The sequence below is a fragment of the Falco naumanni genome, chromosome 1 (genome assembly GCF_017639655.2).
Source record: "Falco naumanni isolate bFalNau1 chromosome 1, bFalNau1.pat, whole genome shotgun sequence".
Lineage (NCBI taxonomy): Eukaryota > Metazoa > Chordata > Aves > Falconiformes > Falconidae > Falco > Falco naumanni.
The window spans coordinates 113,804,898-113,825,084 of NC_054054.1; the positions used below are offsets into that span (position 1 = coordinate 113,804,898).

General features: G+C 40.1%; 1 protein-coding gene across 2 annotated transcripts in view; it reads left to right on the forward strand.

Annotated features, from left to right (window-relative positions):
- Positions 1-20,187, forward strand: part of SEC14L1 (SEC14 like lipid binding 1) — a 41,981-nt gene that overhangs the window by 16,749 nt on the left and 5,045 nt on the right. For both annotated transcript variants that reach the window (XM_040579557.1, XM_040579566.1), the window contains 11 exons: positions 7,769-7,918; positions 8,009-8,140; positions 9,632-9,760; positions 10,013-10,247; positions 10,978-11,087; positions 11,878-12,067; positions 14,998-15,086; positions 16,035-16,105; positions 17,755-17,926; positions 18,238-18,372; positions 19,821-19,955. In XM_040579557.1, coding sequence (XP_040435491.1) covers positions 7,769-7,918; positions 8,009-8,140; positions 9,632-9,760; positions 10,013-10,247; positions 10,978-11,087; positions 11,878-12,067; positions 14,998-15,086; positions 16,035-16,105; positions 17,755-17,926; positions 18,238-18,372; positions 19,821-19,955 — 1,548 coding nt within the window. The remainder of the gene's footprint in view (positions 1-7,768; positions 7,919-8,008; positions 8,141-9,631; positions 9,761-10,012; positions 10,248-10,977; positions 11,088-11,877; positions 12,068-14,997; positions 15,087-16,034; positions 16,106-17,754; positions 17,927-18,237; positions 18,373-19,820; positions 19,956-20,187) is intronic.

Consider the following 20,187-nt stretch of genomic DNA (forward strand, 5'->3'; position numbering starts at 1 on the left):
AGCAAGTCATCTTAGCACTTCATACTCTAACAAGATCAAGTGAAGCCCTGGTGATGTTAATGAAGTGGTTTCTCTAGTGACCTTCAGCGTTGGTGAGGTTGTCTGGGCTGTTAGACCATAGGTTGTCTAACAGCTGTGGGTAGGGAATACTTCGAGACCTGTGCAGGATTCAATAGTGTCTATATGGTTGTAACGGATTCAGTGTGTTATTCTCTTGAATAATCAGCTGGATCCTTGATCTTCTGAATGAGGTGTAGACCTGGGCTATAAATCTGACCACCACTTCAGTGCAATATCATACGTATGGCATTATAAGAATCTGAATATCATACTGCAATAAGTTCTTGAGCCACTGCTAACTTTTCTTCCCAGATAATCTACCTGAAAGCTCTGTTCGCCATAGTGAAGAACATCCAAGGTTGTTTTTCAAGCTTGCTTCTCTCACTGTTTGAGAAATTAATTAGCCTTCAATTAGAATTCATGAACAGAATCTGTGCAGAGTAGATTCTTGTTAGTACTTGTCTCATAATTTGTGTAATAATGTGTTTGTGTGGTCTATATAAAAAAAACCAACCAAAAAAATGAGAACTTCAAAAAATAAAAAGTCGTTGTAGTTCAAGGATTTGATGCATAATTATATAAAACTTCAACAGCCCCCTTTGTGAAAATTTTAGACAAACTGCATCATTGTGGCGCTTTAAAGCTGGGATGTATTCCTGCAAAGTAGAAGCAGTTGGGCCATTTTGGGCAATTGCTTGGAAATGTGTTACTTTAGTAGACTGTGTGAATAGTGCAAGTACTGCTTGTTGCCAGTGCTATAAGCTTGTGCTCTTAATACACTAATGATTATTTCATCAGAAAGTCTTAGGTCAGTAGTACTTTTTACACTTGCATAGTAAAAAAGAACTTTTTTGCCTCTAAGATGAAGTAGGATGCTTGTCTTATTGATACTGATTTGTCTTACTGATTTTTCTGTGTAACTTATAGAAGGTTTATTTATTCGGTCTTCGGTATATGTAATGGTCATCATTAATACCTGAGGCCAAATTTCATCTTGCACCAGGGAGCAGAGTGTAAAGGCAATGTATCTTGTTCCTGACTTGTGCCACAACAGGGTAAAATGCTTTTGGACTGGTAACAGAAGGAGGGTAGGAGAGGGACAAAGTAAAACAAGATCAGGATGCAGTTGCCAGTGTAGTAGAGTGTGATGGGGAGAAAGAGTTGTTGTGCGATTTTTTTTTTTTTTTTTTTTTTGCCTGTACTTTAGGGTAAGGGGCTACTCGCATTTGCCAGGTGAATGTCAGTACAATCCCGTTTTAAGAGATTTACCGGCATACACCCCACCACACAATGCAGCTGTCCCCTCAGAGCCATCTGCATGGCTGTTGGATTGAATGTTCTGCCAGGTCTTCTCTACTATTCATACTCTCCTGAAGTACAGCTCAGTTTGTAAAGGCTGGATTTTCCTCTTCAGCGAAATTCTGCTCTTCATAGAGTGGAAGGGGTTTTCCTGTTCCAAAATTAAAGTATTAAAATGAAGGTGTATTCAAATGCATGGCACTAGGATTTAGTTTTTTTAACAAAAGATGGAACACGGAGCCTTCCTTTTTAATAGATGCTCGCTGCCTACTTAATTTGTCTTGTTTCTTAAAATCTTTGAAGTTGCTCTCATTCAGGTGAAGGATTGTAATTTTTTAAAACAGAAGGAAGGCATCCACACAAAGTATTACCTGATGTACCTTCTGGTTGCTTAAATCCAGTTCAGTGATTAAGTTGTTACACAAACATCTTTTGTTGGTCATGCTGTGATAGGCAGCAAGTTAACAACCACTGGTGAATCTTGCTCGAAAAACTTTGGAGGAGCATATCGTGTTCTAGTTCTAATTCAAACCTTTTAAACACCTTTTAAAAGTAGAAATTGCAATGGAACCTTAAACTGTCTTTTTTCCCCTTTTAAAATAAGTCATAGTGTTCTCTGCACTGTTAAGAATTGTAGTAGGGAAGGTCTCTTGCATCTAATCCCCACTTTTACAAATACCGGTTGTGCAGTGGGTTATCATCCCAGTACTTGGAACATTGGACTAGTCATATCTTGATAGCATAGACCAGGCCAAGATGTATAGACAAGTCAAAAATAAGGTGGTTTAAACTACCTCATATTTGTCAAGGACTAGAAGCATGGGTATAGAAAATTTGTGTCAGGTGATACACAGCCATAGGTCTGAACCTGCCCGGCCAGTGCTGGGTGGCCGTCCGTGGTGCCTGCCAGCCTCGCGGGCAGTCCTGTGTGACTGCAGCTGCCTCGGTCTTTTCCAGAGAGAGAGCTCTCCGTACTGAGGCACTGCCAAGCAGCCTTTGTCTCCCAGCAATAAGAAAATAACTTCTCTCTTTGTAAATGAGAACATTTAATGAAGTGAAAACACAGTGAAGAAAAAAACCACTTAAGCCTGCTTTGAACAAGGGCTGCTGTGGAGAGCCATATTGATGGGGGAGGGTAACTGCAAAAAAGCAAAGTTTAACTGTGCTGCTTGCAGGGCAGCTGGGGTCTGGCTTGTCGCAGTGAGGGTGTCCTGTCAGAGACCACTTGTCCTTCCCCAACAGGCTTCACAGGGATGCTCCTTTCCGAAGAGCTGCCTACCTGTACATTAAAGATGTTTTTTCTTTCCCACGCTGCAGTCCGGTTTACATTCTCCCTCCCTGGTGCCTGGGAAGGCTACCTTACCAAAAAACTATTTCTAGAGCTCTTTGAGGTATATCCGCTCTGACCATCTGTTTTCTTCAACACACCACACACCCCCCCGAGCTTATCACTAACACGTGAACTGGCATCCATGAGGCACACTGGCACTGAGATAGCATGCTTCTTTGTAGGCGTATAATGTTTTTTTAACACATGTATGTATTATAAAGAGAATAGAAAAGAGCTATGAACAGCAGTTTAGGGGGGATGAGAAGATATTTTCTGCTTTGTGAGAGTCACTCCAGAATTGTCTTTCCAAACGCAGCTGCCAAGAATTTGAAACCTCTTGGTTGGCCTCCCATCAGTCGATGTTTTTCCTATTGATCTGCAGTGCAGGGGGAGGAAGGGGATGTAGCGATACGCTGGGATGATGGAGCTGCTGGAATGCGGCCTGTCATGCTAGGGCACCACCCTGCTTGAGTTGACCCTTCTTGTTCCTTCTGTTTTCATGAGTAATTCAGAAATTCCACGTACTGGAAGTGAGTAGGAAAGCATGGTGGCCGGTGGGATGCACTTGCAGATTAGTACCCAAACCTGGTCAGGTATTGCAGGCAGAAATTAAAGTCTGTATGTGGCACACAAAGCGCAGTGGACTAGATTTCATTGGCAGGATGAATCTCTTCATGTGTTTTCTTGCGGTGCCCTTGGAGAACATTGTGCTATCCTTAAGGTTACTGTTCTAGCAATTCTGAACAGAAAACATAAATAAAGCAGCTTGTTTCATGCAATTAAGCTATTAAGAAAGCATTCAATATGCTTCACTTTCTGAATGGTGACTGAAATTCCTACTTACTTCACCAGGTTGGAAGTTCTGTTTGGAGAATTCAGCTACTATAACAGCATAGTGTAAGATCACTTGCAAGTTTTTTCCAATCTTTTTTCCTTTTTTTAAGTATAGAAGTTAGTTTTGAGTCATCTAATGGAAATACTGAACAATCCCTATCCTTTAAGGCAGGAGACTGGGAATACGTTAATCTGGCCAGAGAAGCTGAGTAATTTATTTGCATAAATGACTGACTTTCCCCACTGAGGAGTGAGCACATACCTATTATCAAGGTATTTTATTAGCCCTAGGCATGGTTTGAGAAGCAAAAAGCCAGAACAGTCTTTAGTCCTCTGGAAAATTGTGTTGGGGTCATACCTACGTGCTATTCTGGAGATGGTATTTTTTTAAAGGATCCTGTTACTGCTGATATTAAAATCCTAAAATCTAAGGGCAGCAGCAGCAAGTGTAATTCCCTCAGGTATGGAAAATTACTGCAGTGGGTTTAAAATAGTGTCCCTTTTGAATTGCTTTCATGTCTTTAAACACAGCTGAAATACTAGCAAAGATAAAAGTAAAATAAATCCTGTTATTTTGACTCTAGTCTGAACATGAGTTGCTAAGGGAAGCAGTTGGAAAAGAAGCTTTAAGACAGTGCTATTTTGGTCGAAATTACGCTTGTCAGTGTTCTTACTGTTAACATGCATTAAGAAAGTTAAGGGTTTATATAATGAGCCCGTTAAATCTGAAGTTCAAGCTGCTTCACCATACTGTGTTTTTCTTGATGCACAATGCCAGCTTCTAATATACCGGAGTACACAAATGTTCCAGAGGCTGGTGAGAAATTGTAAAAGTACATTATTAGGGAACAACAGAATTGCAGGCTTAAAATCTCTTTTTTGAAAGGTCTGTACATAAATGTCTCTTAGCCAAAGAGGCATTGCAGCTTTTCGTGTCAAGCCCAGCACCAATTGTAGAGATTTTGAGGATGAGCACGCCTGTGCTTTTTACTTGTTACTTGTCAGAATCTTCACACACTGTATTTTTAAATGTGACAAAAGAAAATGGTAAAATTAAGTAATGTCCTTGCAACATCCTTCTTACGATGCATTTAGTCCTACAGCAAGAGCATTTCACTCTTGCATTGAAGCCCATCAGGATTATTGCAGCTGCTTTGCTTTTAAAGAACTAATTGTCTTTTGTGATTGTATCTGTACAGTAAAATTGAAATCTTGAGACAAAGGTGTGTAATATCTAATGATTTTATTTGTAAAGAGACACCTATCATGCAGGAAAAATGTGTAGATTTTATAATATACTCTGCTTTATCAGACTGCTAAAGGAATATTGAATAATGCAGTTCAGCTATTTCCCATCTGCAAAGCTGGACTTGAGACAAAAGTTCTGGTTCAAAACACCTTGTAACGCAACAAAATCCATTCAATTCTATTATTAGAAAAGAAAGCGTGTGATCTTTCTTTAATATTTTCATGCTCTTGTAATAGCTCCAGTCTTGGTGATGCATGTGCTGTGTTGTACCACAAATTACGGGTTTTTATCCTGTGCTGCTTTGGCCCATGGTGAAGCGAGATCTTCGTGTCCTATAGCCTTTAGCAGCTTTTACCTGCCTGCTCAGCAGTGTGGAAGAGAACGGTTTGCCCCATGTGGAAGGCATGGCTGTGCTTAAATCGGATGGAATATTTTGATGTGGCTGCAGTTTACTATAATCACTTTATCTTCAGACAAGGCTGTGCTGAGAAATGATGCATTACAAGAACGTATTGGCAATGGTACATATAGAAATAAAACCAGCTTAATTTAAGATCCCAATAAAACTGACTCTGAACAGTTTTCAATACTCTATGTGCATGTTCTTTAGGGAGAAAGAATCCTGTGTCGCTGTTAATCTCTTCGGAACCTTCAAGTGCTTTATTGCTGTAAGCATTGAGCTTGCCAACTTCTGGCAGATAATTATTTTGTTCTCTTCCAAATTGAACGCATTCAATTCAGTCTTCCAATTCAGAACAACAAATTCTTCTTGGCCACTTTTTTTTTCTCACAGTTCAGTAAACACTTATGAGCAGGTAATGTTGTAATTTGCAAGTGTTACAGGGCAAATGGGAAGCATTCTGAGGACTAAGATGAGAAATGTCTCAGTATGTGCAACGAAGGAGACTTGCAAAGGCCTGGCATAGAGGAGGCTACTCAGATGGGGAAAATTCATTGTGATCCAAAAGTAAAAATATCTTGAAAACCGTGAGAAAAACGTTAGATGTCTACTTCCCTTCTCTCCTGTCTGGAAAATAGTTGTTGTAACATAAGATCCTGAAATAAAATAAAAGTTATAAATGAAGAAACCTGAAAACCAGAAGTACTTCTCAATTCTGCTGCTTCTGGACATTTTTTTTTTCTTCCTGACTTAGGACAACGTTTAACTACAGTCAATGTAGTTAAAATAAGGATTAATATAGAGACAATGCTGAGCCTTATTCAGGGAAAGGGCTGAGATATTCTTGGGCAACTGTAAAATGTACAGCCTTCTGTCCAGAACAAGAGCCTCATAAAAGAAATAAGAAATCTCTTATACCATATTAATAGGACCCCTCCTCCCATTCTTTTGGAGCTGTGACAGATTTTTTTCCGCGCTGCTTGCTATTGTGCTACAACACTAACGCTCTGTCAATTCTATTGTGCACACATCTCTGAACCCAGAAATTATTTCTATTATTAATTTAAACAAAACCAGCTGTGCACAGATGAAAAATCTGAAAAAGCGTGTGTACTCACTGGTTGTACTTCTAGTATGTTACAGAGGAGCTTTATGAACTCAGGACAACTGTGCTGCAAAAATGGTTAAAAATATGCACAAAGGGCAAAAAACCTGACACTGTTTTTTAGTGCATTGCAGCATTGTCACCGTAATACTGCATTCAAACTGTTTGAACACTGGTAACAAACTGAGTATTTTAATTCTTATAAGGGGAGGACTGAGACTTCTCTTCCAGAGCCATTCTTGCATACTTTCAGCAGCTGCTGCTTATTTTCTTCCACACCCTCTCCCTGTTGGTGCTGTTGCTCTGCTACAACCCAGCTATATTCAGAGCAGTTAAAATCATCTGAAAGGACGGAGTGGATATTTTAGCTTTTTTAAAGAATTGTTTCATGTTCTAGTCTCAGATTTAATTTGTGTTACTGAAGTTTCCTTCTGCATTGGAACACCTGCAAATGCTACCTTTTCATTAAAGCCAACTAGGTGCTGAGAATAGCAAAAATGAAAGAATTCTGAATGTGGAAAGAAAGCTAAAAGAATTAGTTGGTTTCCTGCTACCCTATGAGGAAAAAAGCCACAGAGAAGTAGAGGTATACTGGTGACTGTGAAAGAAAAGGAAAGAAAAAACCAAGTTGTGTTTGTATTTTCCAGCCACAGTGGTTCTAAAAATAAAATTCAACAGGTTTACTAGTGGGGATATCTCCTATTTTCCTCTTACCTGTTTTAGTGATTCCAGATTACCTGCCTTTTCTGAGTGTGTCTGACTTAATACAGTCTTGTGTGTGTGTGTCAGGTATTTAAGAGATGAACTATTTACATATTCTTTAACCAGAATCAAAGCTAGTGCTAGCTCTGCATTCTTGCAAAAAGTTTATTTTCAGAAGTACGAAATGGCCTCAGAATATTGGAAAGACTTACTGTATGTTGTTGGACAGAACTGTAAGCTGATAAACTGTGCAGTGAAATCGCTATGAATATTCTGTGTACAAGGAGCTCGAGAGCTCTGGTAGCTTAAAAAATAGGTTTTGAAATGTTTTTATTAGACCTTTGGGAGCTGTAATGGAAAACCCTCTAGACAGCTTGGTGAAACACCGATAATTAGCATGTGGGTTTTTTTAATCCAACACGTAATTGTTTTGTCTTGTGGTATTTTAGAACTAGAGGGTCTTATTTTCCTGTTGCTGCTGACAAGAGGGTTGTCATTGTAGATAATGACCAGTTTCCTTTTTGGAGGGAGGGAAGAAATGGGGTATTTCATGTGTTTTAAAAATTGTTTTACCTGGAAAGGGCTATATTAGGAACATATTAATGGATTCTTTGGAATGCACTGTGGCTTTTTTCAGCTATACTGTGGACTCCAGGAAGGCTCAGTCCCTTCTACAAATGGTATGAAGGGCGCTGTGCCCTCCATATGCTGGTGATGTAAACGAAGGAACCCTATGCACACCCTCGGGAATTAATTGTGGTGACAGTTTTTCTTTTTTTAACTTTATAGGCATATGAAAGAAGGTTTCCTACATGCCCTCTGATCCCTATGTTTGTGGCCAGTGACACTGTAAATGAGTACAAGAGTGAGGATGACGCTATCCACGTGATTGAACGGCGCTGTAAGCTGGATATAGATGCACCACGGCTATTGAAAAAGGTGATTAGGTCTGAAGTGCCTGTTTTATACTTTTGGATATCCTTTCACATGAATATTGTATCTTAACGGAGTTTATGTAATCTTCCTCAGATTGCAGGAGTGGATTATGTCTACTTTGTCCAGAAGAATTCTTTGAACAGACGAGAAAGGACTTTGCATATAGAAGCCTACAATGAAACCTTCTCTAATAGAGTCATTATTAATGAACACTGCTGTTACACAGTGAGTAACAGGCTCTTGGTGGTGCTACAGATGGAGCTAAGTTAGTGTTCAGATTTCAGGAGTCACAGAAGTTGGGTTGTTCTTGGCTTTTGCCTTGCAAGAAAAAAACCCAACACTCCGCCATGAGTGATAATTGTTTGTGTTAAATGTAACACACTTGCTTGAAGAACTGAAACAAGTTTGGCACCCTCTTGCTTGAGCATCTTCTCAGAGAGCAGAACACAACATAATTTTTTGTTTGACAGCTCTGTTTAGGCAAATCTGTGGTCTGTAATGGCAGTGTGGGACTTGGTGAGGCTTATGATACCCTGACAGAACTGTTAAAGGGGAGTTCAGCGTAGCTTATTTGCCTTCTGCTCAGCTCAGACAAATGTTCAAGTCAGCTGTGTTTTAACCTAAGTCTTTCCATTGTTCTTGGTCTTCAGTGCAGGCATTTTCTGATACAGAGGAGTCTGGTGGCATGCTTGCTGCTATGCTCTGGTCATGGTTTTTTTTTTTTTAATGGCTTTAGCCAATGCTCATAGGCTAAGACAGCATACACATGTAGCAGTAAAACTTCAAATAGATGTTAAAGGTCAAATCAAAGCTAGCCGATGTAACCTATTTTATTTGTATCATAGCATTCTTTTTACATGCAGGTGATAACATTTTCTGTTGTGTACAGAATCATGGTTAAAAGGTCAGTGGATTTCAAACCTGCTTGACACTTACCTGATTTTTATATTATTTGTGCAAGTTATTTTCAAGGCACATTTAAAAATACCTTTCCACCTGCAATTTTTCTGTGAAAGCTCTGTTTAAATGGGAAATGCTATACAGAAAAATGCATGTGGTTTATAAATAGTACAAAACATTTATTGCTCTACTCGATCAAGAAATTAGTAGGCAAATAGAAAGCTAGAATTTTAATTCAAGAATAAATTGGTTTTAGAAGTTCATTCTTATTAAAGTTATTTTATAAGTGAATTTATGAAAGGACAGGGAGATTCAACAGTAAGTCTGTTGAAAACATGTCTAGACTACAGTGCTTGGAAATGCTTATGCTATATTTGCTGCATTCCTCAAGCTAGCTGGCTTTGGTCTATCAGTCTAACCTGCAGCAGCAGCAAGTTCATTGTGGAGTATTTTACCCTGTTCCACAGGTACGCTACAGTCACAGTCCATATCTAGAATGAGGTACTGTTAATTGTATAAATGTGCTAGTCCTTTGGCTTTTGGCTACTGCACCAGTATTTCTCCTCCCTCCCCTTGTTAAGCAAAATGTGTGCTGTGCTAGCCGTGGGACCGTAGGAGGGCTTCTCAGCCTTTTTCTTCAGTGTAACCTTCTCTGAACCATGTTTTGCAAATGAAGAAAAAGACTGCAAATTCCACTTTAATGTTTTTGACTATGTGAATCTGTAAAACAAAGTCATTGCAAATGTTGTGAGGGGGGGAAAAAGAACCCCCACTTAAGTGGGTAACTAAGCTGTGTGACCTCCTTTTAACTAACAGGTTCATCCTGACAATGAAGATTGGACCTGTTTTGAACAGTCAGCAAGTCTGGATATAAAATCTTTTTTTGGTTTTGAAAGCACAGTGGAAAAGATTGCGATGAAGCAATACACCAGCAATATTAAAAAGGTAAGCTTGCAGTCGTGAAGGAGGTGCCTGGCTCCAAGTTAGCAAAAGACAATGTAGTTGCTGCGAAGTAACAGGCTGCTCTGCTCAAAAAGCTTGACTGTTCACTCTAGCCTGGGGCAGCACGTGTGTGTAGGTCTGTGTTTTCAAATGGAATCTTTAGAGAGGTCTGGCCACTTAACGGGTTTTCAGCCCAATCCTTTCTGTGTCTAAATGGGTGGTCTCAGTAGCTGAAGCAAGTTTTTCTTTTTGAAGGGAAAAGAAATAATAGAGTACTACCTGAAGCAGCTGGAGGAAGAAGGAATAACTTTTGTTCCTCGCTGGACTCCTCCTGTTGCATGTAAATTGGAGAGCAGTACGTCCCACACAAGACGACCAGTTTCACCTGCTATTAATATACCAGACTCTGCCACAAAGGAGGGCTTGAACAATAAGGAGATCCTCAACACCTCAAGCAGCCCCTCGGAGCCCACAGCAGGAACGCCTGATGGTATGGTGGTTTGACTTGTTTTAGTGGGATTCTTTGCATTGTAGAAGCTTTCAGCACTGTGCTGCTTCTCATGGGTAGCTGAAAATTTTCACATTGGCTCTTCGTTTGATAACACACAATGTTAAAGTGCAGGCTTGCAATGCAGTAATGTGGGATAGCCTGGATGGCTGTTACAGGCCGATGTTTTTAGTAAATGAAGATCAGATAGGAGTGGAAAAACTCTTCACTTTGTTCGTTAGGTTGCAAATGAATGGCCTACTTCTTGCCCTGAAATTCAGGGATGGGTATAACTGTAGGAATAATAGGGAGGAAAGGGATGAAGCTTCCCTGGATGCAGTCTTCTTTTGTGTCTTCCCCTGTTAGTAAGGGAATTTAGGAAAATTCTTGCACTGGGACATTTAGATCAAAGCTTCTCTTAAGTATTTCCAGAAGAAGCAAGCCCTATGGTGCTGTGGATTGACAAATCTGAGTATACTGGCAAAATGTTTTTATAAATGTCTCTGTCTACTCCTCTCTTAGTTGCAGAAGGAAAATCTTGGTTAACCATTAAGATGGCTGTGTATGTTACCTTGCTCATCTTGTCATTCATTCAAAGAAACTTTACTCAATTCTGACTGTACAGAACATAGAGCAGCTGCTTCTCTGCTTCAGACATCGGTATAGATGATCACTTGCTACTTTGACTAGATCAGTTGAGGACCACTGTAATCACATGTACATCTCCTTTTAGACAAGCTAGATGCAGACTACATCAAGCGGTATCTGGGTGACTTGACACCAATGCAGGAAAGCTGCCTCATTCGACTGAGGCAATGGCTCCAGGAGACACACAAAGGCAAAGTAAGTTACTGTTGGTCTCTTGTGACTCTGTCTTGGAATGTGTATTATACAAGGTGTACCTGGTGAAACATCATGCCACACCTTCTGTGGCTAATGGTTCCTGTTAAGTGGCCCTCCATGACCAAAACCTAATTTAAGTCTGTACAGTGGCAACAGAAGTAGTTCATTGTGACTGTCTAGCTGACTTTGCCAGCTGAGGTGTTTAAATGATTAGCATGACTGGCTTTCAGAATGTCAGTAAACAAGCACAGGGAAATAACATCGTTTTTTTATAAGTCTGCCTGGTTCTACAATAACCTTATTTTTACATCTGTTTTGGTCAAACATTGTATTCTCAAATTTATGTCCCTAAGTGCAGTACTGAAAGGGAAGCTATGTGGCTAGTTAAATCACTGATAGCAAGGCTGGGGGTTTTGCAGTGGCTTGTGATTTGCATGTATGTCTTTGCTTCCTCTTACTTAGCAGTGAAATGCAGTCTGCATTTCATCCTTAGATTCATTTAAATTGGACCGACTTAGCATGGCCATACAGATGTGAATGATTACGTTACAGTTCATGAAATATGTGTATCCCATATATGAAGGTAGCTGCAGTACCTGACAGGGCTGATGGTTTTGTTGTAAACAGACTGATCTGCTTGAGTAACTTCCAGTGTGACGTACATCCTCTTGCATGGATTCAGAGCTCTGTGTTTTCCAGCTTCCTTTGGTTTTTTAGTTCTTGTTTCAAACTTTGAATACAAAATGTTTAGGGTTTGGGTGGTGGTTGTTTGTTTTTTTTTTTTTAATAGATCCCAAAGGATGAGCACATTTTAAGATTCCTGCGTGCCCGGGACTTCAACATTGATAAAGCAAGAGAGATCCTTTGCCAGTCGCTGACCTGGCGTAAGCAGCACCAGGTAGACTATATTCTAGATACCTGGAACCCTCCTCAAGTACTCCAAGATTACTATGCAGGAGGCTGGCATCACCATGACAAAGGTATGCTCTGTAGGGTGGATATTGAACGGCCTTTTTATGTTCTGAATTAGAAGTGATAATTGTTCTTCTGTTAACTAGAGATGATTGGAAAAATGGCTAGAACTTCTCAGTTATGTCCTAAATGCATTTAAATGGATCTTGCCAGCCTCTGAGTTGGTGGAGGCAGACTTCTACGTCCTAATCTTTCTGACTACCACTGACTTACTTAACTCTCTAAAGAGCTCTGCTTTGCCAGTAGCTCAAAAAAAGTTATTAATTGCACTTCTGTAGTGCTCAAAGATGCTTAGAAGGGTGTTATGCAAATGCTGAGTGTTCTTTCAGTGATTAAAAGATGTTTGTAAATAAGTATATCTTTCTAATCAATTTATTTCTGATGTTGTATATCTACTGATGGCATAAATAAATACTTAAGCTGATTGTAATGCCAGGTAAATGGGATGTTGCAAAAACATCAAATAGAGCAGGTTTATTTAAGCAGGGAAGAAGCTTTGGCTGAATTCCCTTTGTATGGTGAGCAACTGCCAGATCTTTAAAACACGGACAACTGTCTGACATGATCCCCTATCCCTCAGCTTGCTTTATCGTGCACTGATCTTGTTACTAATACATAGGAATGAAATGTTTTGGAATTTGTTGCTTCAGGCAAGCTGGGCTCTCTAGATAAGGAAATGATCTCTTACCATGATCTATCTGTGTTCCGATTTAGTCTTTTCCCCACTAGGCACCATTGTTTCTGCTAGCTGTTCCTGTTACAAGAAGTGTATGAAATGGGACAGGATGCTGTCAGCGGTAGTGGCCAAAAGACAGGGAGGACACAGCAGAAATTTAATCACTGTAAAGCTGAAGAGCTTGAAGGGCTCTCCCCTGCTGCTTTGGGTTTGACAGGCCTCAAAATGAGAAAACTTAAAATGAGCATGTTTGTAAAGATTGTAGGGGAAAAAGACCTGTGAATAAGTCCTCCCTTTGTCTGTTCCTCGTCAGTCCTTTGCAAAGACTTCCTCTGTCAGTAGCACATAACTGGGTCCTGCCAGTGAGTAGAAAGGTACAGAATGCATCAAAGGGTTGTTTAATGTTTTTCTCAGCAGTTCTTCAGTCTTGTGGTGAACTTTATGCCATCCCTCCTTTCCCCTCCATTTCCTTTGATCTCTTTTGCAGCATGCCCACCAGTAAAGCATGGGTTTGTCAATAATGGAAACAGAACTTCAAAACTGAGCAGTCCTCTGTAATTTAAAATTTTACAGTGGTAGGCTCTTTTTTTAAAACCTCTTTTCTAGTACTGCTCTTTTCCTCCTACATATGCTAAATGTGCCAACTTAAGCTGGCTGAATTCTGTATAGCTTTTAGTACTAAGGCAAAGGCAGCAGTGATTATGAAGCATGTTGTCTAGAATGAGCTATTAGTGCAAAAGAATAAAAGTTAGTATTTTAGCTTGCAATTAGCACACTTTTCTATACATCCGAGTGGCTTTTATTTTGGCAGGAATGCTTCAATCAAATGGGTTTTCAAATCATAAAGCTTTGATGGAATATGAGATATACAGTGATAATACAGCACTGTCAGCTGAGACTTTTCATCATGTGTCATTTGGGTGGACCAGGGTTAGTAAGCTATTAGTTTGGTTTTGGATGCGTGTGCATCTGTGAGGGAGGGAGACCTGCTATGAAGCTTAATAATACTTTTTGTTTAGTATTTCAAAAGCTAAGCAGTACATTCCAAGATAATTGTGTGCTGATGTTAAAATAACGTTTTCTTTTAGACCATCTGATAAAATAGAAAATACTGTGAACTTTCATGGGGAGTAGTGTCTTTGCCAAATAAATAACTTGCCTTGACTCTGCAGTTTCAGTTGTTTTGGTTAGTAACATATCTTGACAGTTTCATTCCTTGTGTCCCAAAGGACTTGATGATAATTTGATACCTGTCTTCGCAGTTGTTGGAGGGAAGTTTATGTAGAAAGCTCTTTTTATTCTTTTAATTTTGATTTTCTGTCCTAGCATATTCAGTTTTATATAAGTTGGTGATTCTGTAGCTTGTGTACCAGAATAGATGGAGCAAAGCTTAAGAAATGCATCACAGCTTTGGGAGGAGGTTGGAAGCTGTTTCAGACAACTAGCTCCTATTACGAAGAGCCAGAAATGCAAGCTTTAATTCTCAAATGCAGCTAACACAGTTGTTAAGCTTAATGCCTCAGTATCCTGGACAGTATTGGGATGCCTCAGTATGCAGCAAGATGACTGAAAAGCAAGTCTTTGAGTGCAGAGGGTCCATCTGATGCTGATCTCTGGAACAGAGTCTGTTCTCACCAGGCTTAACCTGCATAAGTGAGGCTGTGTGCCAGTTCTGCATAATATGTAATGACAGAGCTGGAAGGTGTGACTCCAGCAAATACTGCAGAAAGCAAGTCTCTGGGTTAACACTGTTTCACTAATTCCCAGAACTCTGTGTAGCTACTTTTCCAGAAGGGTGGTTGCAAGTTATCCAGAGCAGTATTGCATCGTGTGCAGCAGGCTTACAGCCCTCATTGCAACTCTTCAGTTACGTTAATGGACTGAAGTTTTTCCTGCATCTTGGCTGTCCTGGAAGCTAATTATAGTCCTCTGTCTTTAATCGTGTATACCAAAATCCTGTGTGTACTGACGTACTTGTTGAAGTCCTTTGAACTTTCCTTGCAGATAGGTGAGCTATTTTTGCGTCAAGATGTCTCCATTAAACTTCAGCCGTTCATTTACAGGCAATCTTTCAGTGTAGCTGGACAAGGTGAAGTTTATATTGCCATCTGCTCCAGGTTCTCCCTCTTCCAGCTGTACAACAGAGTTTGAACCGATCATGGCTTGTTTCCATTTGGATTTTTAGCATAAAACTAGCTCACTTAAATTGTCTATTGCTGTAAAAATAAGTGTTATATTGACATATTTGTTCTCATTATTCAGATGGTCGCCCGCTGTATGTGCTGAGATTGGGACAGATGGATACCAAAGGCTTAGTGCGAGCGCTGGGGGAAGAGGCCTTGCTTCGCTACGTAAGTATTTTTGGAGCCAGCAAGCTGCTAACAATGTGATATTTCTCATTTAGAAATTTCTTCCTCTGCCAAAACATTCATCACTCTGGATATTTTGATATACTCTCTGGCCGTCTGTTTTTGGTTTGAATGCATCTGAAAGCTCCTGGTAGCCGATCTTCTGCATTCTTTCCAACTGCGAACTGATGGCGGAAAGGCGTAGTTCTCGGCAACTCCTGTAGTTATTGGTTAGCATTTTCACAGATTCTTCTGCAGTTGTGCAGTGCTTCAAACTTAAGTGTCTACGTTTCTACAGAAGAGAAAATGCCATGCTCAGACTTTAAGCCTGTACTCCAAGGATGAGAATAACTTTTTAGAGAAAAAGTACTTGCTTATAATTTTGCATGCCTAAAGGCATCACGTAAATGTGCTATTGTGAACCTACTCGGTTTCCATGCAGAAAGCTGGCAGAGTTCCAGATTTGCAATAGTGGTTTTTTGACTCCTAGTAATGATAGTCATGGCCCACCCACTGGAAGCAGGGGCTGGATTTTACTTTTTCTCCTCCAGCGGCATTTCTAGGCACATAATAAATTTTGTTTGGCCTAGTTCTGTTTCAAGGTTATGTTCTATGACTCAAAAAGGGGCTGTCATTTCTGAGTAAATAGGAAATCAGTGCTTAAAAGGGCAGAAGTATAGGGAGACCTCTTGGCTGTATCACTCATGGGCCTCAGTTTTCAGGAGGATCTTGTTTATATTTTTCTGCTTTTATGGAAAGGTATACTTATTTTTCAACAAGATCCACCAGTGGGGTACATGTAGTGATTTCTAGTTCATTCTGTGGAAAATAAAAGTTTATGCTGGTTTGAGCTTGTAGTTTTAATTAGTCTTAGGATATAAAGAATTTTTTCTTTGTCCCATCTACTGAGTTTAAGACTACCTTCTCTGAACAACGTGTTTTCTTATATAGGTTCTTTCAATAAATGAAGAAGGACTGAGGCGATGTGAGGAGAATACGAAAGTATTTGGCAGGCCAATAAGGTAACATACAAGTGGATCTGCCCTTTGGGAATTACCTGGTTTCATGGGGGGGGGGTGGGGAACATCAGGCAATGTGGTGCTGCTGAGCAAAGTTTATTAAATGTAACAAGGAGAGGGTAGGCGCTCTCGTATGCAGGTAAAAGCACAGTTACAGTTAACTGAAAGCCTCCCCAGTTACTGATAGAGTGAGTCTGCATGGTTGAGCCTGAGGGAGATGCAACTCCTGCTCCAGCAGTCTGTGCCATGCTCCTAATGGTTCTGCGTGTGCGGTGTTATGCTTCTGCTCTCTTCTACTGTTGGATATCTGCAAAGCAGTGCAGCCTAACTCCCATTTCTGTTTCTGGGGGGGCGGGGGGGGGGGCGGTTATAGACAGATGGTGGTACAGGCTGCCAAAAAAAAAAAAAATCAGGCCATGATAATATTGTGGATAACCTTTCCAGTAGTTTCAGGTATTGTTTTCATGTCACTCCTTCATCCATAGTCTTATCATGCTCAGTTCTAGTTTATGTTCTTCATTTGTTATGTGTGATTACTCAACTCTTGATCCAAGGTGAGGTCACAAGGCTGCTGTGAAACCTGGGATCTAGTTTTCGAAGTACTGGCATGACTTCATGTGAAGTTCAATCAAAAATGACTTGCTATCCCATTTTTAAATCGTCGCAGGGGTCACATGAAAGTGTTAACTGCAAAATAGATTTAAGGGTGTGGAGTGAATGCAGGACTGGTTGAAAAGAGTCCTGTCACTCCACTGAAAAGAGACAGGGTTTCTTGGACTCTGTTCAGTTTCTAGCTCCTTCCCTTAATGTGTAAGGGTTCAGGGATGCGTGGTATGTCTGCTTATGTTTTCCCTGTTAAAGAACTTGCTGTCCTAGCTCTCAGTGGGAGGTCAAATCCAAGAGATGGGTTTCATGTGTGTAACTGAAATTGTGCTGCCTACTGGATCTTCAAGTGTAGAAGTAATCCTGAAGGGCTACATATTAAACATTTAAAGTGAAACAAAGAAGGGTTTGCTGTTTCATAGAAGCCTTATGCATCATTTAGTGGATGCTAGCTGGTGCAGCACAGCTGTAAATCTTGAATTTGTGCCCAGAGTGAGACCTGAACTTGGAAATAACTAAAGCATATGCAGAAGCTCAGCATCTAGTACTAAGAACGTACCTCTTCCTGTAGAAAAAGCTTCCCTCCCTGACCACAGAATTATTTTTGACATGTAATGGCACTGTTACTGTCCTGTCTTAGTAGGAAATCTGCACCATGAATGATAAATTGCTTCACAGCAGCAGCACGGCCATTTAAGTGATTTCCTAGTCAAAGCAATGGCTTAACATTTAGGCTGGCTGTTGACAGGATCTTTTTTTGGCTCCATATTAACCTTCACCTGGAGCCTGAAATGTCTGGTTGGGAATACACGTGATGTGGTAAGTGGTCATTGCACATACTCTGTAACTGCACTGGGCACACACTCTTAAGACATTTCTGTTCGAAGGGCCTTAAACTCGGTGTCTACAGGTAGTGCAAAGGAAGGAGGTAAAACAGAAGAAACCAAAACACGCAGTGGGGTCAGCACATTTCAGTGTTTTGAACACTTGTATAAGAAAGGACAATTTTGATGCAATTAAAATCTTTATTTTTTTTGTCTTATATTCAGCTCTTGGACCTGTCTAGTAGATCTGGAAGGCTTGAACATGCGACATTTATGGAGACCTGGTGTCAAAGCATTGCTGAGAATTATTGAGGTGGTTGAAGCTAATTACCCTGAGACTTTGGGTCGACTTCTTATCCTGAGAGCACCTCGAGTATTCCCAGTTCTTTGGACACTGGTATGTTTGTAATTCAAGGTATTCCTCAGTATTCTCAGTACACTGTTACTTCTAGTTTGTAAAAGCGCTTTAGAGATAAGGCTCTGTAAGTAGGAAACGTTACTATCTGGAAGAATATCTTCTATAGGATTCCTGAAATGGATTTTTTAAAAAACACTACCCAAGAACTTGCTTACATAGTCAGTTAATTTAGCTTCTTTGTAGTGTGAGCTTTGCATAACAAGGATGGTAACACTTAATGTGATCAAACTTCAAAACTGACTTGAGAAAAATGTGGGAGCCTGATGTATTCTGTTTTCTTTTGCTTGTAGGTTAGTCCATTCATTGATGACAACACTAGAAAGAAATTCCTTATTTATGCTGGAAATGACTACCAGGGTCCTGGGGGACTGCTGGATTACATCGATAAAGAAATTATCCCTGATTTTCTTGGTGGAGAGTGCATGGTATGAATATAAACTAGTGCATATAGCAACTTACTTGTGGGTGGTTTATTTTTCCCCTCCACTCCTCTAAACAAAGAAGCCTAGAAGCACAGAATGAGTCCTAATGTAGTTTGGGTGTGGGGGCTATGGTGTAGGATTCCAGGCTCAATGTTTTCTTCTGGACCCACTTTAGTGGACTGCAGGATACTAATTTCTCAGTCCCTTGTCATATGCCTTAATAGCTGTTTCCTGCCCAGGCTATGGGTGTTAACTGAGTGTGTCATTTTACCATCTTAATGATATTGTAAGGTTTGTTTTCTCTGTAGTGTTTTTGACAACACAGGCTTGCTGGTGTGACTGAGGTGTTAGGAGTGAGGCATTTTCTGGAGCCTCTGTCACAGTAACACTTAGATGATCTTTTATTTTTGAACTCAGCTACGTTAAAAGGCAAGCCTGAAATTGTATTTTAAGCCCCTGTACAATATCTAGATTAATTTCTTGAAAATTCTTCTAGGTCTGTTCAAATGCAGTTTCAAATTATAACGAAGTACTGTTAGACATGTTGGAGTAGAGCATGTGTTTATCTTCAGTGGGCTGCTTTTTGCTGCAGCAGTAGCTTTCAGTGGAGAGAGTTTGTGCTCTCTAATTTGGAGCTGGAGAAGCTGGCAGAATCTGCTGCTTAAGTAAGCAAAAGTGAATGTTACCAGAAAGCAAATTGCTACAATGCTTCCTGCCAGTCACAGGCAATGATAGTGTCTTTCTTCTTGTCTTTACTTCTGGAAATTTGAACAAAAATGACTTCTCAGAGATCCTTTTAACTCTCTGTTGTAATTCAGTTATCAAACACTTCTACCATCCCAAAGACTTCTATGTATCCTGTTCCTGATAAAATAGTTGCCGAACTTCATTACTAGAGAATTTTTAAAAGAGAAGATTGCTTACAGAAGTTGTGTACTGAGCTTCCAAGGCAGTTGTAGCTTCAAAACCGTTACCTTCTTGACTGCGATACCTTTTACCTGTTTAGAAACTTAACTGTATCTCCCCACCGTACTTTTAGCTACCCCAGTTCTTTCAGGTCTCTGTAGGTTATATTTTATTTTCCAACGGAGTTGCTATTTCCACTTTCCTCAGGATTCTTAAGTGGCTCTCATCTTCCTTCAGCCAAGGGCAGTATGAGTGATAACTGTAGTATTTGCACACTCATTTTCTGTAGTGGTGGCTGGTGTGTATATACAAGATCTGTTTCTGTGGTGTCTAATTCTGCAAGCTCACCTAAACCAGATCATTGTAAAACAGATTTATATATGTATGATGTGCAAGCTATAAAATTACTTTCAAGCTCTGTTCATACCTCATTCTTCAGAGTACTTGCTGAATGTGAGTTTGTTTCTGAAGCTCTCAGGAAGAGAGCATGACAGGGTGTGGGTGTACAGATGGGGTTACTTTTTAATGGCTGTTTATGCTTTTAGTGTGAAGTACCAGAGGGTGGGCTGGTTCCCAAATCCCTCTACCGGACAGCAGAAGAGTTGGAAAATGAAGACATAAAGCTTTGGACTGAAACAATCTACCAGTCTGCAAGCGTCTTCAAAGGAGCTCCGCATGAGGTACGGTTGCAGCCTACCCTTCTTTACTTCTATCTCAGCTCACTGCTCTGAACTTTATCTCTTGGACTGAAAATGGTTTAGAACTTGGCTTATTTAGTTGCCATGCTTCAGCCTTGTTCTTCTGTAGTTCTGGTGCATAATGATGCTTTAGGAGCTGAAGTTTGTGACTGTTCCTAGTATTATTGCCATTTAGAGAATATCACTGTTTTTCAATCTATTCAAGCTATGTCCT